The sequence below is a fragment of the Carettochelys insculpta genome, chromosome 1, assembly GCF_033958435.1.
Source record: "Carettochelys insculpta isolate YL-2023 chromosome 1, ASM3395843v1, whole genome shotgun sequence".
NCBI lineage: Eukaryota > Metazoa > Chordata > Testudines > Carettochelyidae > Carettochelys > Carettochelys insculpta.
Window position 1 is genome coordinate 265,723,508 of NC_134137.1, and position 26,118 is coordinate 265,749,625.

A 26,118-nucleotide genomic window follows, 5' to 3' on the forward strand; every position below is an offset into this window, starting at 1 on the left:
TTTGGAAGTTACTTACATAAGATGTTACATCACTGCCACGGAAAGCAGTTCTGTGCTAGGCAAGAGAGCACCCTGCAAATGAATTCATAGGGCAGCCCGCTTTAATGCACCACTAGGAACCATGGAATGTCTAGCCAGAAATCCCATTCCAGCATGAAGGCTAATGCATCACCTCTGGGAATACAATTACACAGGTCTGGCACAGGGAGGACTTGGCATTGGGGATGCTCCATCAGGTTGGGCTAGCTTGGGCTAACTCTGCAGTCAAGATGTACCCCAAGTGGCACCAAGACTAGAATTATGAACTCTACAAAACGTTGCTGCTTTGTGTTAGGTGGATTACGTAAGAGTGTTCCAAACAAAAGGCAATGATCTGCTGTAATATCATGAGTAAATGGTGTCTCAGCTGGTTACGATCTCTTGAGAAAGTACTGCTGGACCAAAGTACCTCTTGTATGCTGTGCAGCCAGGAGACAGCAGTAGAGAAGTGTGAGGAAAAACCAACCAGCCTTTGACTCCCTGCAGTAAGTTCCCTGTAGAAAGTTGGTCTGGTAATGCAGAAATATATGAAGTGTCCCTGGGTTTACATAACCATGAAAAGCTTTTCTTACATTAGCCCTGTTGACTTGGAAAACACACACACTCACCCACCCACCCACCCACCCACCTCCTAGCACTGGAGGTCATCTAGTCCAGTCCCCTGACATCTATGTGCCCCAATCCCTAAATGGCTGCCTCAAAGATTTACAACCCTGGGTTTAGCAGGCCAGTGCACAATCCACTGAGCTATCCCTCCTCACATTTTCCCAACACGCTGGAAATGTTTCTGAAATTGCTGTTTGTTGGTGTTCTAACAGAACCAAACTATTTTTATGGAACTGTGTGTGTCTGCTGTGGCTGGCTACTCTTAGCCCACCAAAAATGAGCGGCTTTGAGTCTGTAGTAAATGGGCTGCATTGTCACTAGCAAACAAGTATTTTCAAACCTGGGCATATATAGGGTGACCATATTTCCCTAGATCAAATACAGGACACCCTGGGGTGGGGCAGCTCCCCGGCTGTGGCTACCAAGCAAGTGCAGCTCCCTGGCTGCCCCATGCTACAGGGCACCAGAACAGGGCTGCTGCCCCATGGGGGACCTCTCCAGTTGCAGGGGCAGTTGCCCTGAGGAAGGCAGGGTGGGGGGTGGGGCAGGATTTGCCAGATGGCCTGTGCTGTCAGGCACCAGAAACGGGGCTGCGGCCATCCTGGTGCGGCTCCTGGGTGCCCCAAGCCACAAGGAGCTGGGAATGGGGCTCCAGCATCTCTGGTGAGGCTCTTGGCTTTTCCCCAAGGTGCACGGAGCTGAAACGGGGCTGCAGCCTTGCCTTGGAGGGCAGCTGCCTGGGGCACCAGGTCCCATTAAAATCTTAAAAAGGACTGAGGGACACACTAACCCTCCTTTCTCTCCCCTCACCCCCACCACAACATATCCTCCCTTTTTAACCCATGGCACGGCCCCTGCTGGCTCCCTCTGCTTGTGCTTCCTGTATACATGGCCCTTGAGTACATGCTTTCCATCCAGCAGCTGCAGTTGTGCTGACCTGGGGGAAGGGAAGCTCAGCAGGGGGTGTAAATACAGGACAATTAGCCCCTTTGTTAAAATAAGTCAGGATACTTCCTGACACCTGTAATATGGGACTGTCCCAGTTAGAATGCGACAGATGGTCACCCTCGACGTATATCAGAGAATACGTTATGGTTTGGGAACTGGTAACAAGGTTGTAGTAGTTGTGATGAGCCTGCCAAAGCACTAATGGTTTGGAATCTAATGTGGGCTGGTTGCCTACAGACATCAGTTCACCCATGGCAGTGTGCGTGCTCTCATCAAATTCTTGTTTCCAAGCTGCCTTTGGGCTGCATGTTCTTCCAGAACACTTTGTGTTGTGCATTTAAGGATGTAGTCCTTCATTTTCAGATGAAACTGATTCCTCCTGCCCCCAATTTCTGTTTTTTGTAAAAAAAAAAAAAAAAAAAAAAAAAAAAAAAAAAAAAAAAAGCAGTATGTTTTTTCCAGTTTCCAGTATATTTTTAGATCATTCAAATATACAAAAATAACCTGTTTAATAGGAAAATGTATTACGGTGCAAGAGACAGGTGTATTATGATAATACTTTAGTTTGTATGTATATGTCAAGATGCCTATTGGGGTCAGACTACTCATTAGTCTAGAAGATACATGCCTGTTTATATGAAAACATCTGAATTTACTGATCAGTCTCACACCCACCATTTACACATTTCAGGCTGTTAGCAGATAAAAATCTGACCCTATTAAAATGGAAAGAAAACGAAAGTATTCAAAAGTTTTTTTACAAGATGAAGTTGTGTATGCGCTGCAAATGGAGTGGCCCAATTATTAAATGTAAATATGTATAGGCCAATAGGTCTGAGTCTACAACAGTAATTGTAGTCAGATGAAAAGCTTTATTTGAGGATTTGAGATACTGCTCTTTTCAACTCAGAGGCAACATTGTGTTTTGAGTATTGCTACAAACCACATTGAATTCCATAAATCTGCTGAATAATTCCCCCTGTTCTTCTGGTCACCAAAATAAACCAAAGCATTTACCCAGAAAACTTAATTGTTTCCACCAATTTTTCACTGCCTTTGTTGTTGTGTAGCAACAAGTACCAGTAAATTCCCAAGAAAAATTAAATAAAATAGAAACTGAAAATGGAGGGCTCCACTTATGGAAGAATTCTGAAGTCATAGTAGACTTTTATTCCTGCCAAAACTCAGCGTGCTGGGCTTTTTTGGACAGGCTTGATGTGGACACCTTTAGGGCTGCGTCTACACTAGCCGGCACAACGTTGAAATAGCAGGCGTCGTGTCCACACGCGCCGTGTGCTATTTTGATGTTCAAATTGATGTTAAGCGGTGAGATGTCGAAATCGCTATTTCCATCAGAAGATGGAAACAGCACCTTACTTCAGCGTTGAACATCGAAGTAGGGTGTGTGTAGACGATCTGCATCCCGCTACTTCGAAATAGCGGGGTCCACCATGGCGGCAATCAGCTGAGGGGTTGAGACGTGCTGGCCAGCCCCTGCAGGGCTCTATGATCTCTGCGCCCAGCAGTTCTTAAAGCCGCACAGACCTGGAAACCCTGTAGTAGGAAGCTGACAGTGTGCACGCAGCAGCCATGCCACGAGGTGTCCCTGCACAGCCCAGAGGGACACCATGGCAGCCAGCCAGCCTCCTGAGCAACCCCAGAGCTCCCCCTCGGGGCCATCCCAGGACTCCCAGGCCTCCAGCCAGCGGGATAGGAAGCGGGGCCCCTCCTGGACTGACCCTGAGCTCCGAGACCTGCTGAGCTCTGGGGGGATGAGGAGGTGCTGCACATCATGGGGAGCAAGCAGCAGAACTCGGAGGCGTTTGCCCGGCTGGCCGAGGGCCTGGCTGCCTGGGGTCACCCTGCCCACACTCCTGACCATGTCAGGAGTAAGGTCAGGGAGTTGCAGCAGGGTTATGCCCGGGCCTGGGACTTGGCCAGCCGGTCTGGGGCTGCCCCCGCTGCTTGCCCCTATTACCGGGAGCTCAGGGCTATCCTGGGCCCCCGGGGCACCTCCTCCCCCACAGCCACCCTTGACACCACGGCCGACAAGCCCCAGGCAGCCTTGGAGCCAGGGTCAGGTCTGGAGGCCAGCCCTGGCCCCCCCAGGGCTAGAGCCGGGACCCTCCACCCCAGCCACCGAGTGGTCCAGCGAGGAAGGGGAGCTCATGCTGGACATGCCATCCTGCAGCTCCAGCCGGGTGTCCGCTAGATGGGCATCTCCTGATCCTGGCAGTGCACCATCAGGTACGTACCCCACAGGGCACTGACCCCCGGAGCGTGGGGTGGGGGCACCACTTGACTGGGAGCCCCACACATCCCCACAAGACCCCAGCCTGCCATGGCCCGGGCACACCATGGCATAGGGATGGTGCCACAGCCACCAGTGCCCAGCAGCACTTCCACCCATGGACAGTGCCATGCCCCACCCCCGGTGGGAGGGGAGGGGGCGGACCACTGGAAGAGGCCATCCACAGGATCACTGCACGCACCAATGGGAGATGAATGGGGGGGAACAGGCCCTTGAGGTGGGATTGGGGTTGGGCCATGGGTCAAGGCTGGGTACTCACGGCCTCCCTTCCCCCTTTTCCCCCTGTTTCTGCAGCCACACCATCCATGGTCTCAGATAGCCCTCCGAGACCACTGGAACACCAACGCCCGGGGTCACCGCCTGCCCCGTAACAGGCCCACCCCCACTGGGGCCACCGCCGCACCACATATGACCCCGAGGTGGCTGCGGCCCTCCGGCGCCAGGTGGACCTCATGGAGTGGAGGCTTCAATTCGAGGAGCGGGAGGCTGCCTGGTGCTGGGATACCTGGCGGTTTATGGCCACCTTCAACCGGGTGGCCGACACCTTTTGAGGAGCTGGTGGCCCATCTGGCGCCCCCCCACCCCCGATGTCCTCCGTGCTACCCTCCCCACCATCCCACCTGCTGATGTCCTGCCTGCCGATGTCCCACCCACCAGCTCCTCAGGGCAGGAGCCACCCAGGGCCGAGGACCCGCCTCGGCCATACCTCCCAGTCCTCCCGGCCCCCAGCTGGCCTCACCAGGGACCCTGGCTGAGAGGGGGACTGGCCAGCCGAATGCGACGGGACTCACACCCTTCCACCCCCACCCCGGACCAATGGGCTGATGTGTGGCCTGCCCACGTCTCCCCCCGTACATAGATGTCCCCACCCTGTATATAGTTATTTATCATTGACCCCTCTGTACATAGTTTATTAGAGATGGCCCCACTTGCATATAGTTATTTTCATTGAATCTGTTTTATTTGCTAATACTATGTTGAAAAGAGGCGACATTTTTGTTCCTGTAAATAACGATAGTTTTATTTTTCCAAAAACCTGTGTCCCATGTGCTTTTGGTGAGGGTGGGGTGTGGGTGTTGGGGCGGGGTGCAGGGATGGCCGGGGCGTTGCTCACTGGGCCCCCTGGTCAAAGCACTCCCTTAGGGCCTCCCAGACCTGGACCCCGTCCTGGTGGGCCTGGCGGCTCGGGGTGGCGGCTGGCTGGGGGTAGGCTGTTGCGGCCTCCTGTGCCCAGCCCTGCACGAAGGCCCCCCCCCCCCCCCCGCCTTACTTTCCACCAGGTTGTGGAGTGTGCAGCAGGCCCCCAAAACCTGGGGGATGTTTGGGAGGCCCAGGTCTAGGCGTGCCAGGAGGCAACACCAGTGGCCTTTCAGGCACCCGAAGGCTCGCTCAACCACTTGTCGGGCATGGTTGAGTCGGGCGTTGTAGCGCTCCTGGCTATCAGTGAGGTGGCTTGTATAGGGCCGCATAAGCCAGGGCTGGAGGGGGTATGCCTGATCCCTCACAAGGCAGAGGGGTATGATGGTGGTATCCCCCAGAGGGATCTCCCTCTGGGGGATGTAGGTCCCCGTCTGCAGTTGGTGGCATAGTCCCGAATTCCGGAAAACATGGGTGTCGTGGGTAGAGCCGGGCCAGCCCACGTACATGTCCTGGAGGAGGCGATGGCTGTCGACTGTGGCCTGCAGGACCACAGAGTGGTAGCCCTTCCTGTTGATGTAGCAGCCACCACTGTGGTCTGGGGTGCGGAGGGGGATGTGGGTCCCATCAAGAGCTCCAAAGCAGTTGGGGAATCCCATGGCGGTGAATCCCTTGACGGCCGCGTGCAGGTCCCCAACTCGGATGACCCGCTTCAGCAGCGGGGCATTGAGTGCACACACCACCTGTGGGGAGGAAACATGGGTGCCTGTGAGGGTTTGCAGAGTGTAACCCCCTCACCCAGGCCCCCCTCCCCAGGGGGTTCAGCCCCAGGCCTCCTTACCTCCATGAGGACAGCCCCGACTGTGGCCTTTCCCACTCCAAACTGGTGTCCCACGGAGCGGTAGCTGTCTGGAGTGGCCAGCTTCCAGACAGCTATTGCGACCCTCTTCTCAACGGGGAGGGTGCGCTGCATCTGGGTGTCGTGGTGCCTGAGTGCGGGGGTGAGCCACTGGCAGACCTCCAATCAAGATCTGCTGGCTCATGCAGAAGTTCTGCAGCCCACTGGTCATCATTCCATCCCCCATAACCAGGTGCTCCCACCACTCGGTGCTGGAGGGTTAGCTCCAGAGTCAACGGAGCACCCGGCGGGGATAGGGGAGGGCCCGATGGTCAGGGGCGTCTCCTGGTGCTCCTGGGGAGGGCTCCCATTCCAGAAGCTGCTGGGCGCTGCCCAGGCAGCATCTAGAAGGGCGCCTGCTCCACGGGAGGTGGCTTGTAGGGCTTCCAGCTGCTGCTGGACATCCATGTCTGCGGGCTCGAGGTCTGCGAGGCTTGTATCACCAATGCAGGGCTGCTTGTGCGGTGCAGGCTGAGTGTGTCTGGGAGGGGCCCTTTAAGGGAGCAGCTTGCAGCTGCCCTGGAAGGGCTAGTGTGCTCTCTGACCTGGTCCGTGGGCTTTCCTGGCCCCTTATTTCGAAAGAGGGGGCTTGTGTATGTGGACACTCCGCATTTCCTTCTGGGGCGGCTCTTTTCGATGTTCCCTGGCGCTACTTCAACGTTGAACGTCAATGCAGCCAGCCCTGGAGGACGTGTAGACAATAATCGTCAAAGTAGCCTATTTCAGTATTCTTACTTCTAAATAGGCTACTTCGATGAAGTGTCCTAGTGTAGACATAGCCTAGGTGTGGCATTAGAGAGAGCATTGAAAATTTCGTTTCTGTAGAGTAGGGGTCAGCTGTCCCCCCTGCCAGCATGCATGCGAAGAGTAGTATGTGAGCCAATTTTCATCAGCACGCAAGGTGGGGGCTCAGCCTCTCTCCTCCACCCCCGTGCAGCCATGAGATTGCTCAAAGCCATGCTTCCGTGGATTAACAAAAGACCAGCTAATGCTACCAACCACCACCTAAACGATAAAGCTCTGCCTCTTTACTTATTTATTAATGAAGCTGTTGTAAATAGGACTATTAGTGACTTTAAAAAGTATCACTGGCACTTGGGACACAGAGAGACATCAAAAGGTCAAATTTTGGCACTCTGCCTTGGAAAGATTGCTGGCCATTGCTCTAGAGGGAAAGTGAAATCAGACTGAAGCAGGCGAATTAGCACTATAAATAGGTGGCCCATTAGATTTGTAGGCTGTTTGTTTGGTTCGTAAAACTATGGGAGTCTTTTTGCAAACTGACCTAATTATGTTTGTGCAAAGGTCAGCACAAAGTGATATTTCAAAGTTCAAAAAGCTGTTAAATGCTACTTGTGAACATAAAGCATCACTGTAGTCTCTAATACTTTGTTTCTAAGTGCCTTAACTTTTTTCCAAGTATGGAATTTATCATAGATCTTGAAGCAGTTTGAATTTTGTTTTCATTCGTTTTTAACAGTACTGAAATCTCAGTTCTGAATTAATTGGCCTCCTGAGGTTTTCTCCTCCAGCTAACATGTGCAGTGTAATATCACTTAAAATGGCAGCCCAGAGAAATGCCATTCATTAAATGGAAGTAAAGAAGAATTTAACATTTTACATAATGCTTTATTCCTTACTTAAGGAATTATACAGCATCAAGATATTGCATAAAGTTTGCATTTTTGCAGGTCTGCTTTGAAAGGCAAACTGGGATCTTTTGTTAGTACTATTGAACTTGGAGGATTCATTATTCTAGATTCTTAAATAAGTTTCCCCTCATTCTGGAAACTAGTTAATACCTTGTTGGGTTTTACTTATTTGCTGTGAAGCTGAGACTTGGTCCTCTTACTTTCCAGGGCTGTGACTCCCAGAATTGGAGATATTCTGCAGAAGTTAGCTCCTTTCCTCAAGATGTATGGAGAGTATGTGAAGAACTTTGATAATGCAATGGAACTGGTGAAAACGTGGACTGAGAGGTCACCTCTATTCAAATCTATTATTCAGGACATTCAGGTAAGGGAGGAGATGCAAGATTTGGTAACTTTTCAAGAAATCATGTGTGTGGTTTTCTATATTTCTAAAGTACAGTGCTAAGGAGAAAATTAAATATCTAGTCCCTTAGAAAGACAAGGCAGTTAAGGTACAGGTTGAAACTCTCTAATATGGAACATGCTTGTCCAGCAACATCTATAATCTGGCATGATTTTAGTTAGCCAGATGACATCATGGGTGCGGCCAAGTTTCTGATGGTCCCATGAAGTTTGTTTACAGCCACCAGTCCTGGCTCTCTGTTCTGTGCTGTTATGTAGCTGCAATTTATCCCTAAATGTCGTTTAAGAGCTCCATAAGCAGTGGAAGTGTTGGTAATCCTGCTAGACAATACAGTAAACTCTTTCATATCTGGCATTCTATTACCTGGAACTCTCAAATAACTGACATTTTAACTATAAGTAAATTCTAGTTCCTTTTGCCACAAGTACAGTATAGTGAAAGTAAATATAAATACAGCAAATACAGTATAAGTTTACAGTGTACAATACTTCTGTTGTTGGTAAATCAGATCTGCATACATTTTTGTTTTGTTTCTTAATATTTAATCTTGGTTTTCTATAGTATTATCCATAGCCGGGTATGCCTCTCTATTATCCAGAATATTTGAATATCCAGCAACCTCCTGGTCCTACGGCTGCCAGATATGAAAGAGTTTATTGTATTGACTTCCCGTGGTCTGGCAAATTCTCTTGTTCAGCACCAGTCAGGTCATAAGGGTTCTGGACTAGAGAGGTTCAATCTATATTATCTTCTTACATCATGGGTAACTGTGTTTGAATTTGTCATATACGTGGACCATACTAGAGTTCAGAAGAAAATGCCTTGCACTTATGACTTGTAATGGTAAATTGTTTGTCCCTTGTTATCTGAATTAGGTGTTTAAGATTAGTTGTTGTTACAGATAATTTGAAAATTAAGTTAAAATGTTGTCCTATATATATATATATATATATATATATATATCCAATTTCTGCTGGATACAAAGAAAATACAGTGATTCTCCCTGAATTGCAATAATTACCTTTACTTGCTTTTACGGTCATTGGAAAGAACTTTAATTATGATGAAAAAAATACCTGACTCCATTTCCTGCAATGAAGAATTTGTATGTTAACATCCCAAGTTTTTGTAGTCCTTTGTTGTAAAGATACAGTATTTTTGAATTTGTCAGTCACAGCTTTACATTGTGTTATCATCACATACTAAGTTTTGGGAAAATATTGTCTGAGCTGTGTAATTTCAATATATTTACATTTTCCTAGACACAAAAAGTCTGTGGGAATTTGACATTGCAACATCACATGCTAGAACCAGTACAACGCATTCCACGCTATGAGATGCTGCTAAAGGACTACCTAAGGAAACTGCCTCAAGATTCCCTAGACTGGAAGGATGCTGAAAGTAAATAATGTTACATGAATTGTGGAATAAATTAAAATAATAAGAAAACAGTAATAAAAGGACTCTAAGTCAAAGCTATGAAAGGAAAGACAAGATAAAGTTCTGCAGTTGCAGGGAAAATGTTAGTGTAGCATTGCAAGATTCTCTGAAAAGTGACCCATTGTTTGTGCTGATTTCTACAGCAGCAAAACTTTTATAATTTGTCCTTCCTGGAATGGAGCACAAAAGTTCTGTTTTTGTTTCACATGACTTGCACCTCTTTTTGAAACTGCTCTATATGCAGGAGACTTAAGAGACCAGTCTGGAATTTTAACACACTTAAGTGGCTATTTATACAAAAAAGGTCTTTGCTGAAAAAAAAAAAAACAAAAACCCTTGAAAATACTTTTAAATACACATTTCAATAGTTTTTATGAAAATAGGTTTTATTTTCAGGTTTTATCTTTTTCTATATGTCAATTGTGCAAGAGCAGGTCATATTATTCAAAATAACTTTCCAGATAGCTTCTGCAAATAATTCATGGTCTGGGGCAGTTTCTTAAAAAACATTGGAAATTGCAGTTGTTCTAGTTGGATCTCTAAGTCCTGGTGAAATCACTGGTGAAATCACTATCTGATTGGAGGAGTCATGATTTTTAGAATCATGTTTCAGGTACAAATAGTGAAGTTGATGAATTTTGAAATTCCCTTTAATCTTTCCCAGCATCTATTCTGTTACCTTTAACTCTTTTTAAAAAAAAAAAATCTATATTCAGTTAAAGCAAAAGCACTGTATTGAACTAAATGTCTGCAGCATTCTTTATGGACAATTCTGGGGCTTGAGAGAGTTGACTTTCTTAGGAAATTTACAAGTATGATATTTGAGCTAGTCATCTATGTACTATAGTAAATAACAATGTGTTTTCATTTGTTTTCCATTTTCGGTGCCATCTAGAATCCCTGGAAATTATATCCACAGCAGCCAGTCACTCCAATAGTGCTATACGAAAAATGGTAAATGTGTTTTTGTGGGGGGTTCCTCTTTCTTAATCCTCTGGGTTTTTGTATTGTATATTTAACTAGCATGTACAGTTTGAAAATTTTTTGAATTTTGCGAGGTATGTGAAAAACACTGGTTTTACACTGGTGAAATCACTTATTCATAAATGTTTCTTTATTTTAATTGAAAAGGAAAATCTGAAGAAGTTGTTAGAGGTGTATGAGATGTTGGGAGAAGAGGAAGATATTGTCAACCCTTCAAATGAGCTAATAAAAGAAGGACAGATCCTTAAACTTGCTGCTCGTAATACATCAGCCCAAGAACGATACCTTTTCTTAGTAAGTATCAAAACCTTCATTTGTGAGCATGATACTAGGGCTCCTTTCGAATTTCAGGGAGTTCTATGAAAGCCAGGGTGGTGATATTCCATTTAAGTCAATGGAGAAACTTTACCATTAATTTCACATGGAGCCAAGATTTTACCCACAATGCTTGGTGAAAGATAGCAAAAACCCTTTAGAGAAGAAAATGTGATTTCAAATAGAATTAAACCCAGTGTCCAGTAACACATCTCAAAGTAAATGCAATACTAATCTTTCTTAGTTGCTAAAGTTATTACGGAGGCTGTTGGTTAATATTGATATATTCTAGTACTGTTTTTGTGGTGCTTATATTTTTTTAAATAAAATATTTAAGGTACTATTCTCATTAAATATTATTAGAATGTATTAATATAGCATTATACAGTAATAGATTATTTAGCTAATGAAGCAGTCCAAATGAACATGCAGAGTCTTACAGGCATAGTAATTATTAAATGTTCTTCAAAATCCCTGTGTGATTTGACAAGTGAGTCCAAATGGCCTTGCAAGTACCTTCAGTGGTACTAGTTTCTTACATTTTTTTTTTCAAAGGCTCTCAGTGCTTTACCTCATCGCATTTCCTTGGTTCCCTTATTCAGTGTTGTCTTTGTGTTAGCACCATTGAACTCCTTCGGTGATTCTCCATTAATTTCTTGGTGGAATATTTGATATCAGGCATTCCTTCCAGTCTATTAAAATGGCAAATTCAAGCACTGATTTGTGACTTTTGCTATTATGGGCCACTGGACATTACGTGCTCTCTGAATAGCCAAGCATGTGATCTCTCAGAAACATGAGTGAACAGAAATCTGTTCCTAGCAGAGGAATAAACTCAGTAAACTCTTTGGCCATGTCTACACTTCGTAAAAACTTCGAAATGGCCATTCTAATGGCCAAATAGAAGAATATTAAAGAGGCGCTGACATGAATATTCAGTGCCTCGTTAGCATGCCAGCAGCCACAGCACTTCAAAATTGCTGCTTTTCGCATTTCAGCCCCTCATTAGTATTCTTCAATCTGGCCATTAGCATGGCCATTTCAAAGTTTTTACTAAGTGTAGATATAGAAGCATCTGTCAACAGAAGTTACTGTCGACAGGGAAGTCTCGACAGACTGCTCTGCCCCCTGGTACCAGAAAGCAGAATGGCAGCTCTGCAAAGAGGGCTGCCTGGCAACCGGAAGCCCTCTCTGTTGAGAGGCTATGAAGACAAAAAAGGAGTCCAGTAGCACTTTAAAGACTAACAAAATAATTTATTAGGAGATGAGCTTTCGTGGGATAGACCCACTTCTTCGGATCAAAGCCTTACCAGAACAGACTCAATATTTAAGGCACAGAGAACCAAAAATAGCAATCAAAGTTGACAAATCAGAAAAATTATCAAGGTGAGTAAATCAGAGAGCAGAGGGGCTGAAGGGTGGGGGGTGGGGAATCAAGAACTAGATAAAGTATGTAAAAGAGTCCTTATCATGAACTAAATAATTGACATCCTGGTTCAAACCATGTGTTTAATGCGTCGAATTTGAATATAAGAGTTCAACAGCCTCTCTTTCCAAACGGCTGTTAAAGTTCCTTTTCAGTGAAACACAGAATTTCAGGTCCTTAACAGAAAGGCCCACTCCATTAAAGTGCAGGCTGACAGGTTTGTGAATCAGGAGCGTTTTATGTCTGTTTTTATGCCCAGAGTTGGGGACTGTAGGTAATGACCAGTGGTGTTCTGTTCTTGGCTTTCTTGGAGTAGTTGGTTACTGACCGCTATGCTTGCTTACACACTTCTAGCTTCCATCCTGCACACACAAGTAGATCCATTGTTTACAGTCAGGCCCTTAGGTACAATCACATTTGCTCTGATCCTCCTGACAGAGACCGAAAACTGTAAGCTCTCTATCAAATATTCATAAACCTGAATTACCCACCAAGAGAAATTAAAAAAACAAATCGGCAGGGCCAGACGAACACCCAGAGACCAGCTAGTCCAAGCTAGGCCCAAAAAAGCCAAGAACAGAACACCACTGGTCATTACCTACAGGCCCCAACTCAAACCACTGCAACACATTATTAAAGACATACAACCTATCCTAAATCAGGATGCCACGCTCCAGAAGATCCTAGGTGACAGGCCTGTTCTCTCCTACAGACAACCTCCCAACCTTATGAGGATTCTCACCCACAACCACAGACTATACCACAAGAATACCAATCCTGGAACTCTTCCTTGCAACAAGCCCTGTTGCTAGCTTTGTCCACATATCTATTCTGGAGGTACCATCACTGGACCTAACCAGGTTATTCACAGAATCACAGGCACATTCTCATGTTCCTCAACTAACATCATATATGCCATCATGTGCCAACAATGCCCACATGCTTTGTAAATTGGACAGATGTCAAACTCTTAGACAAAGAATTAATGGGCATAAAACAGACATGAAAACACTCGATTCACAAACCTGTCAGCCAGCACTTTAATGGAGTGGGCCGTTCTGTTAATGACCTGAAAATCTGTGTTTTACTGAAAAGGAACTTTAACAGCCATTTGAAAAGACAAGCTGTTGAACTCTTATATTCAAATTTGACAGATTAACATGTGGTTTGAACCGGGATGGCAATTATCTAGTTCATTATGAGGACTCTTTTTTATATACTTTGCTTTATCTAATTCTTGACCCCTGCCCCTTCTGCCCCTCTGCTCTCTGATTTGCTCACCTTGATAATACTTTTTCTGATTAGTCAACCTTGATTACTATTTTTGGTTCTCTATGCCTTAAATATTGAGTCTGTTCTGGTATGGCTATGGTCTGAAAAAGTGGGTGTATCCCACAAAAGCTCATCACCGAATACAATATTTTGTTAGTCTTTAAAGTGCAACTGGACTGCTTTTTTGTTTTGATAGTATATAGACTAGCACAGCCATCTCTGTTACTGTTGAGAGATAGCTATGCCTCAAAGTTTTGAGGAATAATACTGTTGAGGCAAATGCAGTGTTCTGTCGAATCTGTCAACAGAATGCTTTAAGCATGTGGATGCTGTCAACAAAACTGTCTAGTGAAGACTCAGCCTTTGTTATCCAGATCTGTACTAACCAGAATGCTCTGTTAACCGGAAAATTTCATGAATGGCAGTACACATTTTTGATTTTACTAATCAGAAAAAAAATAGAAAAACTATCTGGAACTCATTTCCGTTTGTACTGTTTAGTGAATAAAGGTTAGCTTATGGAGTAATATACAGCATGTTTAACTAGTAACAAGAGAGAATGTTGTATAGTTCGTATAGAAGTTGGAGTAGGGAGGTCAAAGGAATCTTTGTACATCTGGGATTCATCATTGATGCTCTGTGTGTGAAAGTAGAATAAAGTTACATATACATGTTAAAGCCACGTGTACATGTAATGTGTGAAAATTGCTGACCAATAGGTAGGTACATATACCTCTCTATTAACCAGAAAATTTGATTAACCAGAATCCCCCACTCTCTGGTGTTTCCAGAGAACAAAGAATATAATGTATTCTTAAAAATTCTGAAGCAAGCTGAACATGGCATTTAAATGAGGGATGGGCACATTTACAAAGGGAGAGAAAAAGTTCAGATGTGCCATATTTGTGATATAGACTAAGGCTGTGTCTACATATTCCCCTCCCTTTTGGAAGGGGCATGTTAATGAGGCACTTTGGAAAAGTTTAATGAGGGACTGACATGCATATTCAGCACCTCATTAGCATAATGGCAGCCGGTTACTCTTCACAAGTGCTGCTTTTGAAGTGCAGATTGGCTGTATAGACATGGGCACTTTGACACAAACCCCCCACTTTGAAATGCCCTTATTCCCAATTCGTTTTAAGAATAAGGGAATTTCGAAGTGTGGCGTTTATTTCAAAGCACCCATGTCTATACAGCCAGTCTGCATTTCGGAAGCAGTACTTTCAAAGAGTGATTGGCTGCAATTATGCTAATGAGGTGCTGAATATGCATGTCAGTGCCTCATAACCTTTTCCAAAGTGCCTCATTAACATGCCCCTTCCAAAAGGGAGGGGCACGTGTAGACACGGCCTAAGGTGGCCTGAATGTGGCTGAAACCAAACTGCGTTCTATGGAACACTGGTGTTCCATGCGATGTGAATGGGTGAAAAAATTTGATGCTAGCAATATTTTTATCTAAAATATTAAATATAAGATTGTGTTTATCAGAAATACTAAGGTTTTTAATAGTATTTAGATTGTAGGTATGTTAATATTTATGACGCATTCATAATAATATAGTTGTTATACAACTCATGCCAAGACAGCTGTCATATTATTTCAGCATGAGTCATGTTTAGTGATCATATGATGCAACACCTGATATGAGGATCCACCTCTCCAGCATTGTTCCTAATATTAAGTGGATTTGGCCTCAAAAGATGCAAAAACACTCTTCCCTTGTCAGGGAAAAAACTGTAAAATGTCATTTTTATTTTCTATTAGTTTTATGTAAAAATAATGAATATATAAAAACACAATCGAAAAATATTTTTCCAGCTAATTTGTTTTGCGTTCCTTTTTCATAAAAATGTTTTTAAACTATAAGGAAGGAACAGTCCTTTTTTTGGAACAATATTGTCCATTCTATTTTTGTCCAAAAGAATGACACAAAGTATCCTTTTTTTGGCTGTTACATTGGTGTTTTGTTTTGGGTTTATACTTAATTTTTATACTTCCTTATAGGGCTGCTAATTGTCCTGCTATCAGAAGGAAATTAGCTGTTCCTTCAGATTATTTTCTTTTATTTTTTGTTCTTGTAAAATAAAACATCTAAAAAACCTAATTCTTTAAAATCAACTTTTCAGAATTACATGTGGCAATTTTTTGGTATGAAACCCTCCCCATATCCCAACCAGCATGAATGTGTTCTGTCAATATATTCCAAACCTAAAAGTGTTCCATAGATAAATTAGTTTGGGAAACACTGGCTTAGACCAGCCAATGAATCAGATTTCTTCACTAGCCATTACATCTAATCCGTAATGATTCTTTTCTTGAGGGTGGTTTTAAAGTGTGCTCCGGAGTTAAGCAAGTCGCTAGTCAACAGGACTTCTAAAGTGCTGGCTTCTTTAATCTTTTTAATGGGTTAAACTGTGTGTCTATGAAACAGCATTTAAAAGAGTGAGCTTCTCATATTAATTATTAATTAGAAAAAAATGTTAACTGCTATAGATCTGATTTTAGTCTTCAAAAACACAGTTACAGTAGTGGCTACTTCCCTGGGCTGAAATTCTAGGCTGTTTAAATGTGATTTAAAAGCTACAAATAATAAATTATACTAATAATACCTAGCCCTTACCTAGTGTTTTTCTTCAGTAGAAATCAAAGCACTTTACAGGTAAGTTCAATGTCATCAGCCTGTCCACCTTGGCCCCATGCAGTTTTTCCCTCCCTTTTGTGGGTTTGCATGTTCTCAATGTAACTTTGATATTTTTAAAAAAGTACAGTGAAGAAAAGACTGAAATTACCACTGTATGAGTTAACCTAATAGACTGGAAATTCCTTCAATGTAAATTTGCTGCTCTAATGGTAAAGATTTTAAGAAACATCTTTTAACCCTGTTGTTCAGCGTACTGAAATCACCATGGAAAGTTCTATTCAACAAAAGGCATTCAGTGTTAAAATATTGAGTTGATGAGATGTTTTATTTCTAAATCCTATCCATACTATCAGTCTTTGATTTTGTCTGATGTTAGTAACCCTAATGACGCTCTCACTCAAATTGTTTTTGTAAGGTGATAATGCAGTTCCTTTGTCAATATATTGTACTTTCTGTTTTACTGTTGTCTTTTTTTTTTTTTTAACTAGTTCAACAATATGTTGCTGTATTGTGTACCCAAATTCAGTTTAGTGGGATCAAAGTACTCAGTTCGAACAAGAGTTGGTATTGATGGTATGAAGATTGTAGAAACACACAATGAAGAATATCCGTACACCTTCCAGGTGTCTGGAAAAGAGCGAACGTTGGAGTTGCAGGCCAAGTAAGCGAAGTGGGGTCTGATTGTAAAGTATTAAAAATATATCAGAATGGAGGAAAACTGTTGGACTGATAGGGTTGGAAAACTGGTAGGTGTTACAGAGCCTTTTATTTGTAAATTGTTAGTTTGACGATGGCCTAAAGTGGTGGACTTAGAAATTTGTTTTCATTGCAGTTTGGCCTTTTTGAATAAATTCGTTGCCTAGTTCTGTTGTAATGGAGAAGTTCCCGCTTTTTAGCAATCGCTGCCACATACAGTCCTTATTAATGGTCTCTGCAGAAAGACCAAGGATTAAACAGGTATTCAGAAGTGATGTTTCATCCTCAACAGCAGTCTTTGCAGCTCATGAGAGAAACATACTGTCAAGAACTGTAGAAAAATGTTTGTAATCTTTTTTTCTGTATGTTGTGCGTGTTTTGTGAATAAACAAAGGCTTTGTTGTAATCTGTCTACTTAGCTTTAGGAAAAAATATAATATAATATATATATAATTATAATAGTTATATAATTAAATAGAAATTATAAGTGTTCTCTAAAAATGTAACAGATCTATATAAATTACCTTTAGAATTTTCAATGACATTTTTAAGCTTTTAATCTCGATGCAGATTGTTTAATTATCCAATATTATTTGATGAAAGTGATGCAATTGTCAATTCTTTAGGATGATTCAAAATTTATGAAGTCACTTTTCTTTTAAATTGTGTAGGTCTCTTCTATAAGGTTGATTTATTTTTAATGTTTTGATTCAATTATAGATTTTTGCCAACCTGTCATACTGATCAGAAATTGTTGTGTGGTGGCAGAAGTAACATCATAAAACATGCCCACTGTGTTCCAGTTGGGGATAGCTGCATTTCACATGTACAAAGCACTTTGTGACAGTGAACAAAATGCAGTTACTAGTATTTATTTTGTTCAACTTCCAGGATTATTAATACATTAATTAGACCAAAGTTACTTCGTTTAGGGAGGAAATTTGTCAAATTTTGGGGAACGTTTTAGCATTTGTTTCATAAAATTCCTTCAATATTGTAAAGTAATGCATACAGAAATTCTGTCCTAGAACAGATCAGTAAGACTAAAGTCCTCTTAATCGGTGCATAATGTATTGTATGCATAAATGTCACTCTATAAACTTGTGGTAGCTCAGATTAAATGTTTAGTTTTATCCCTGGAAATTTTCCCTTTCCATAAAATTTTATATATTCAGCTTGCTGCTTGAGTATGTTACTGTTTTGATCCCTTTTTAAATGTATAGTATGTCACTTCCTACATGAAGGGATTACTTGTCCGGTATGGGAGTTATTTAATACTTTTAAAAAGTAATTGAGCTAGTGGATTAGGGAAAATTATTTTGTCTAATTTTCAGATTCATTTTTTTCCAGTATTTACAGATGATAAAGAATGAGGAACAGGACTGTCCTCTTGTTTTACGATCCCAGTTTATTCCAGGTGGCAGTAATATTACAAAATATATAAGCATCATTGGAGGCACTCCCTTCATAGATGGGTGTGTGGTCCTACTTGCACATCCCATCCAGAATTTGGACAAATCAAGTGTGGGTGGGTGGTGGGGGCGGGCAGGGTGGAAGGAATTGTTTATATGCGTCTTACGTCGCTACAGTTAGGGGAGAAAGTTTTAAATGAGTAGCAGAACCAAAAATACTGTGGAGCTATTAAGTCTTTTTTTTTTTTTTCCCCTCCCCAGATTCAAAATCCATGAGGAATGGGGTTTGCATTTATCCCATCACTAGATTATAGTAGTGGGTTTTTTTTGAGGGGTGCCAGTTGTATTTTCATAAGATTTGTATTCAAAGGCCTTATTGAGGTACTTTGACAAACGTTAGTGTACAAGACACGGGGGGTGGGGAATGCTTACACTTGACCTCTTCTATAAACCTTCTATTCCAGTGAATAAAAGAGAACATATGGATGCTTAGTTTGAGGTTAAAACAAAACTTTTCTTTGTTTCTGCTAGATAGTATCACCTTATTCTGGCAACCCTTTTTGTTTCTACTCTGGTTTACTTTAACTTTATTTAGGGAATAGAACTTTAGGGAAAAGGGAGAAATTATTATATCAATATATCAACATTTTGGTTCGTTTACAGCTAAGTTAAACTCACACTGAAATGTGCTGTTTCTTTTACATATTATGCTTTAAAAAAGCCGAATGCTGGAAATGCCATTATATATTATGTTTAAATAGCACATTTAAGATGATATTTCAAGTTGAATTTAATTTTAGTCTATTAATCTTACCAAGCTTCAAACCATGATTCTGATTCATTTTTAACTAGTCAGTTTCATGAGCACTACTATTTTTATAAATGTTGGAATCATTTCAGAGTCTTTGCTTCTTTTGTAAGTTACAACTTCATTCACAAACTACCACGAGGTAATGTTTTCTGATGTAGTTACTAATATGTCAATGTTTGTTTTAGTTCTGAACAAGACAAGGAAGAATGGATAAAGGTAAACACATCTACATTTTGACTTTTTTTTTTAAAGAAACTTTATTTTTGGGCTGTACCTATGGTGTTTAAGTTGAAGTATTAACTTCTGATGTAATCAAACACTGATCATAAGTAATTCCCATGTCTCATAGTTTTTGTTTAGTCATTAAATAGTCTAATTTTAAAGAGTCTGTTAAACATTAAGGCTGCATCTACACTTGCATTCCTTTCAAAAGAGGCATGGAAATGAGGGAAATTGAAAATGCAAATGAGGTGCAGATTTACGTATCTGGGCCCTCATTTGCATATTCTTTCAAAAGAAGAAAAGCAGCATAGACACAGCTCTTTTGAAAGTAAACGCCATCTTCCCTTCTTTTTTATGGGAAGAAGGGTTCTTTCAAAGATGGGGTTTACTTTTGAAGGAGCCACATCTACACTGCTTTTCTTTCAAAAGAAGAATATGCAAATGAAGTTTCAGATATGTAAAGTTGCACCTCATTTGCATTTTCAATTTCCCTCATATGCACGCCTCTTCTGAAAGAGGAAGGCAAGGGTAGACGCAGCCTAAATGTTTCAGATCTAATCCGTTGTATTTATAATAGGCTCTTCGGAATACCATAGAAGCTTTTCAGCAGAGGAATGAAACCTTCAGAAATGCCATTGCAAAAGAATATGAGGACATGCCCATTGAGGTTTCTGTAAGTTGCGTTACTGTAGTTTACTGTAACTGGTGTAATTGTTGTCCTTTTCTAGTTACAAATGATATATGAGCAAACTCTTTACTTTGGGCCCCCTGTTTGTCCATGCACTTAGCAGCCCCTCCCCCCGAATCTGGCAAATGTAAATGAAACCAACAGAAATTTTGGATATGCTCATGAAAAAAATAAAATCTTTTGGGCATGTGTAAGAAAATAAGTCAGTAGAATGTAAAATCTTGATTAATCAGTATATAAATGTGAATACACATACTTAAAAAAGGTAACACATTTCAGCATGTTCAGTGAGATGGATGAGCCTGAGACCCAGTAGCCGATCATGCTGCATCCCCCTTGTGAAATTTCATGCCCCTTCCCAGGGGGTCTGCCCCCCACTTTGTGCTCTCCTGAGCCAGAGGTGTCAAAAGATCCATCTGCAGCCTTGGGAGTCTTCTAGAAATGGAATTACAGAGTGATTGTTTTGCTGGTCTGCTCTTTCCCTTTAAGATGTCAGACCATGCCTTATGAACAATCCTGGTCTTGCTAGAATGAATGGTGGAGCATCCTTACAGCAATGTATTTATAATTGCTGACTAGATTCTTTGTTCACTGTCTCTTGCATAGATGTGGAAACATAGCTTGAGCTCTGCCATTTCCTTTCCACAGGAAGAGAATAATTATTTTCTCTTCTAAAAAAAACTGCACAATTGGCCTTCTTTTCCCTCTTCAGAGTGCTGAGCTTGGGAAGAGAGCACCAAGATGGATCCGAGACAATGAAGTAACAATGTGCATGAAATGCAAAGAGCCCTTCAATGCACTGACAAGGAGAAGGCATCACTGTCGGGCATGTGGACATGTAAGTGCAAAGCCACATTTGCTAGCTTGTGACCAGACAAGCCTGGATCCAAACATTTGTTTAGAGTCCCCATCTGGTGGCGGCTGTTCATGTTACTGCAAAAAAGCTGTATTAGGTGAGCCAAAAAGGAGCAAAAGCTCAACAAAGTTTACAGTAAACCGTTTTTAGCAGGGCTAAATACCCAATTGCATAAGAGATGCCAAAGGCCTGAAATATTCATCCACATTATGACATAGTCATTCACCTTGGGACACTCTATAAATAGAACAAAACTACCATGCTTCCTTCCCTGACTTACCAGCATGATGTTTCTTCCCCCAGGAAGAGGTGGTGCAATCTCTGAATGTAATCTGTCTTGGAGATTGTCCTGGGTGATATGCTTGATGTATTTTTACATTTCTTTACTACACTCAGGGCTTGTTTACACTACCTCTCTACTTCGAAGGGAGGATGGTAAGCAGAATGTTGGGAGTTCATTAACGAAGTGGTGCACTGCATATGCAGCATTTCATTGAGCAAATGCCGCCCGCCCCCCGCAGCAACTTTGAAGTTTTAAACTTAGAAGTGCTGGCTCGTGTCTAGCCATGGCTCACCTGCTGGTACTTCAAAGTCCCTTTACTCCTCACCCCAGGCACTTTGAAGTACCCTGAGCACTTCAAAGTACTGGTGGGTGCGCTGCAGCTAGATGCGAGCTGGCACTTCAAAGTTTAAAACTTCAGAGTTGCTGTGGGGGGTGGGGGGGGAGGAATTTGCTTAATGAAGTCCCAAAACCCTACTTACCATCCTCCCTCGAAGTAGGGAGGTAGTGTAGACGCAGCCTGAGTTTTGCTTTTCTGCTTTGCACTGTGCTTCAGGCATTGCCATTAGCACTTTTCTGGTTAACTCCTAGATAAGTTGGAGGGGGGAGAGAGCTCAGTGGTTTGAGCTGCAAAACCCAGCGTTGTGAGTTCAATCCTTGAGGAAGCTATTTAGGGATTGGGGCAAATGGATATCGGGGTGGTGCTTGGTCCTGTCAAGGGGGCAGGGGACTGGATTAGATGACCTCCCAAGGTCCCTTCCAGTTCTAGGAGATGTTTATCTCCAATTTATTATTAAAATTAGGTGTTTTGGATTGCTCCATTTACCTTAGAAGTATGCAGTTACATTTATGAAGACGATTCTTTCTTCTTCTGCATGGATGGTGATTCAAGGAATTCTTATTTGAGTGCTGCTCATGTCCATCCTACAATAGGTTTGTGTGCTCACCACATGCACTGGAGTGGGAAATTTTTCCCTCAACAGTACCCATAGGGGAGCAGGCCTAGTTACCCATGGCGTGGTGCCTCCACATGTGGTACAGGGAGTGCTGCCCCCACTTTACATCTCCCTGATCCTTCTTGCTGCCATTGACAGTGCATCAGAACTGCTCTGCTCTGGGCAGTTTTATTTTTTCCTGCAAAGGCAGTTATTTTTGTGTAGTCAGTTCTCTCTGTAGTGTTAATTGTTAGCATTAGTCGACCTACTTAGGGTTGGTCTACACTAGACCTTACAGTCAACTGCAGATATGCAATTCTAGCTATGACAATTGCGTAGCTAGAATCGATGTATTTGCAGTCAATGGTTCGGTCTGTCCTCTTTGAGGGAAGTCAACAGGGGCATTTCTCCCATTGACTTCCTTTTCTCCTTGTGAGAAGAGGAGTACGGGGGTCACCTGCCAACCCCAGAGAGAGTGGTTTTTTCCCGTATTTTCCAGACGTGTGAAATCGAACTCCAGAAGATCGACCCTGAACGGGTCAATCTCCTGGTAAGTACAGACACGGCCTTAGTGTCCCGAACGGGACTTGGCCTAGGGATGTGGCATATCCCAGTCTCCAGGCTTTAAGTCATGTTTAGAATGCAAGCACCCTGTGCGATTCGCCTAACAGCTGCCTGAAATGTTGGAGTGAAGGGCGTATTAGTGACAAGTACTGTGTTTGCAAGTCATTCAAGCCTTGGACCAAAAAAAAATGACATTTGCCTCAAGGTGCTTCTAATGGAGTTGGTGCTAACCCTGGCAGCAGAGACCAGGTCAGACTCAGCCTTGAGCACCACAACCTTGGTGTGAGACACTTTGTTGAGGCCTCCATCAGATCAGCGCAGTTCCCCCTTTCAGTCCCTAACACTGAAGGTGAAGACGCTGACCGGGGGGGCGCTCGTTATAATCCCACAAGGGGCAGATGGTAGGAAAGCCCAGACTCACAGCAAAAAAACTCATGGAGCTCCTCGGGGAACTTCAGGCCAGCTCCGGCTGAGTGACCAAGTCTTTCCTATCCTGCTCCCACAGTGCTGAGTAGTAATGAAAGTCTCTGGCACGCGGCACAGCCATCTACACTGAAGGCCTTTTGGGCAGCACAGGATATCCTGACTTTGCTGGTGCCAGTCACACCTGCCCAAGCAGTGTCACTGTCCACGAGTAAGCAGATGTTGGGCTCAATCTGGGCATTGCCTTTCCAGTGGCCCCTGTCCCCTCTCAAGGTATCATCCCACCAGCACTCCCTGTGGAGCTCTCAGTGCTCAGATAATGGAAGAAGGGCTTTGTGTACATGCTTCCATTCCACTGATTCTGGGTGTGGGCAGCAGGACTTGGGGCAATACTCACTGGAGCCCCAGAGACCATGGGGTTGTCCCTGGTTACCCAGAGACTTCAGTGCTGCTCCCAGGGCCACTCAATACACTGATGATAGTCATCATGCAGACACCAATCCCCTTCTCGGTGCTCATCATGTTCAAGAAGGATTTTGGGTTACAGGTTCCATTCCCGGTTCAGATCTTGCTTTGAATCCCAGTATTGAATGAATGTTGGGAGGCGGCAGTCACTGGATTCCAGTCAGTGATGCATTGGATCATGCCACTGTACAAGGGCCCAAGACAGAGGCTTGTCAGACAAATCTTCTCAAGCCTGTGCTTATTGCTGGACACCAGACACCTGTAGACCTCGTGGCACAGGTCTCTGGATACCAAGGGAGACAGGCCATCTGGTGGTGGGGAAGCATGACCTGGGGCAGGGGGCCAGAGGCAGTCCTTCCTGCACCACAGGCCCTGCCTTGCCTCCTTTCCCACTTCTCCGAAGCATTGGGGCCTGGAGAATTACCTGGGGCCAAGGGCTGGGTATGGCAGAGGCAGCAGGGGTCACTTCCCTTCTCCCCTGCTCTCACAGGGGGAGTAGCAGCCTGCTGCACTCCTCCATGTCAGCTGCTGTATCAGAGGGCTTCAAGCCCACTTTTGTAGTCTTCCAGTCAAGTTTTTTATTGCTGTTGAAATAGCTATTTTCATTCTCTTCCATGCTGTGCTGCTTTTTCTGCAGAGAGGAATATTTGCTGCTGAAAAAAAAATTTACAATAAAAGACCTTCCTTCCACACAATTTAGGGATCCAACTTTTTTGTTTTACTCTCTTCCAAAGAAAAATGTTCACTGTCAGGATAGAGCATGGATTTGTTTCAGCAGTTCCTCCCTTGTTCTTTTAAAAAACAATGAAGCTGTACTCTGAGATGTAATAAAATTAAAAGATGTTTGTTTCAGTTGAAGCAATTTCTTTCACAAGACACAGTACCATTTTATATTTGAGTGAATAAAGCCATGGCTCTCAACCCACAGGCCACTCAGCACACAACTGCAGCCGGTAACATCCTCAGGGCAAAACAAGTAGTGTGTGTGTGTTCTGTGGGTGCAGCCTGTTTGAGAGAGAGCTGCATATGCAACTTACAATAGAAAATAGATTTACCACTGGAATAGAAAGGAAAAAATTAAGCATACCTCTTCAGTGATTCTTGCAGAGAGAAAACCACGGGTCTTAACTGAGTTGATGCTTTCTGCAGGAGAATTTATCTAAAACTTAAGTTGTCCTTACCATCAACGTGAAGATACAAATTTTGAAAGTTCCAATTTACTTCAGTGCGACTTAAATATGTGCTCAAGGTTAAGCTCATTGTTTCAGGGCCTATCCTTAATTGGGGTGATTTTTCTGAATCGGGGCCTAAATTGTAGAGTAGCTAAAAGAATCCTAATACTGACACGATCTAGTCCAACAACTGGAAAGGTAAAAAGCACTCTTACTCAAGAAACAGTGAAATATAGTTGAAAGTTTGTTTGTTTTTTTTTAAATTACACTCACTATGAAAGAGAGGGCTGCCAGTGTCAGAAGACAGCGTTTACACTTCACCGGTGCTACATTTTAGTAGACTCCCTCTTTAAATCCTCCTCTGAACCCCATCCCCCCGCCCGTATCTGACAAAGCGAGTCTTTGCCCACAAAAGCTTAAGCGCCAAAATATCTGTTAGTCTCTAAGGTACTACAGGACTTCCTGTTTGTTTTTGAAGATACAGACTAACTTGGGTACCCCTCTGATAATTGATTTTGCTGGTGATTTTGCTTACTTGCTCTTTTTCTTAAGGTGGTTTGCTGGAAATGTTCTGATTATAAAGCTCATCTTGAATATGATGGCAATAAATTGAATAAAGTTTGTAAGGACTGCTATCTGATTATAACTGGTTGCACAGAGAGTGAAGAAAAGAAAAGAAAGGGCATCTTAGAGGTATGTTTAAAGAATGAGATAATAAATTGGTAAAATTCCTGCATTGGTATATATTGCTACCCACAGTGCATCTCGTCTCATCCGTGACAGCAAAACCCTGTCCTTTATCACTCCAGGAATAAATGATATCTAAGTTTGGAGCAAGGTGAACCAATCAGATGGCATATGCCTGTTAATCCTAGCTGACTGTAACAGAAGTCAATGAAAGTTGCCCTTTATTTCTGAGCCAGTCATATTGTGTACACAGCCTCAAAGTTGTATCATTATTTTTACTAGCCTTCATACGCCTCTTCAGTATCCTAATTCAACACCTCCCTTGCTCCCTCCCAAATATATATTTGAAATTTGTGGCCAGAGAGAATTTCACCTCTTTCTGATGACACTGAAAATGTGCGTGACAAAACTTTGTTTTGATCAATGTGTATAGCAGCACTCTGTTTTACTTAGTAAACCCCTCAGTATTAGCAAAAACATATGCTGAGTTAGATTTCTGTTGGGGAAAATATATCAAGAAAAATGGACCTAAGATGATTGACTGATACATTGGAGAGGGAAGTAAATTTTATATAACACAAGCATTGTAAAACACATGTATAGGTGGGAAATGTAAGAATTGGCCCAGCATAACAGGATGTTTACTGCTCCAGTATTGGCCGATCTACTTCAAACACACTTAATCAAGTTGCTTCAAAATATTTCCTTTCCTCCTCCTCCTCCATATTTGAACATCTCCTCAAAATTCTGTGTTTAAGGTGCAGGTTAAGATCAATATCTCATTAATCATCAGTACTTGGAAAGCTTTTTTTGCTGACAGCAGAGAATGAGG

The 26,118-nt window shown here is 42.9% G+C and overlaps 1 protein-coding gene across 4 annotated transcripts in view; it reads left to right on the forward strand.

The window, feature by feature from the left end:
* The window catches only part of FGD4 (FYVE, RhoGEF and PH domain containing 4), a 218,236-nt gene that overhangs the window by 183,219 nt on the left and 8,899 nt on the right, over window positions 1–26,118 (forward strand). For all 4 annotated transcript variants that reach the window (XM_075006715.1, XM_075006727.1, XM_075006735.1 and 1 more), the window contains exons 7-15: window positions 7,799–7,955; window positions 9,257–9,395; window positions 10,330–10,388; window positions 10,566–10,712; window positions 16,564–16,736; window positions 19,180–19,210; window positions 19,794–19,889; window positions 20,617–20,742; window positions 25,152–25,292. In XM_075006715.1, coding sequence (XP_074862816.1) covers window positions 7,799–7,955; window positions 9,257–9,395; window positions 10,330–10,388; window positions 10,566–10,712; window positions 16,564–16,736; window positions 19,180–19,210; window positions 19,794–19,889; window positions 20,617–20,742; window positions 25,152–25,292 — 1,069 coding nt within the window. The remainder of the gene's footprint in view (window positions 1–7,798; window positions 7,956–9,256; window positions 9,396–10,329; window positions 10,389–10,565; window positions 10,713–16,563; window positions 16,737–19,179; window positions 19,211–19,793; window positions 19,890–20,616; window positions 20,743–25,151; window positions 25,293–26,118) is intronic.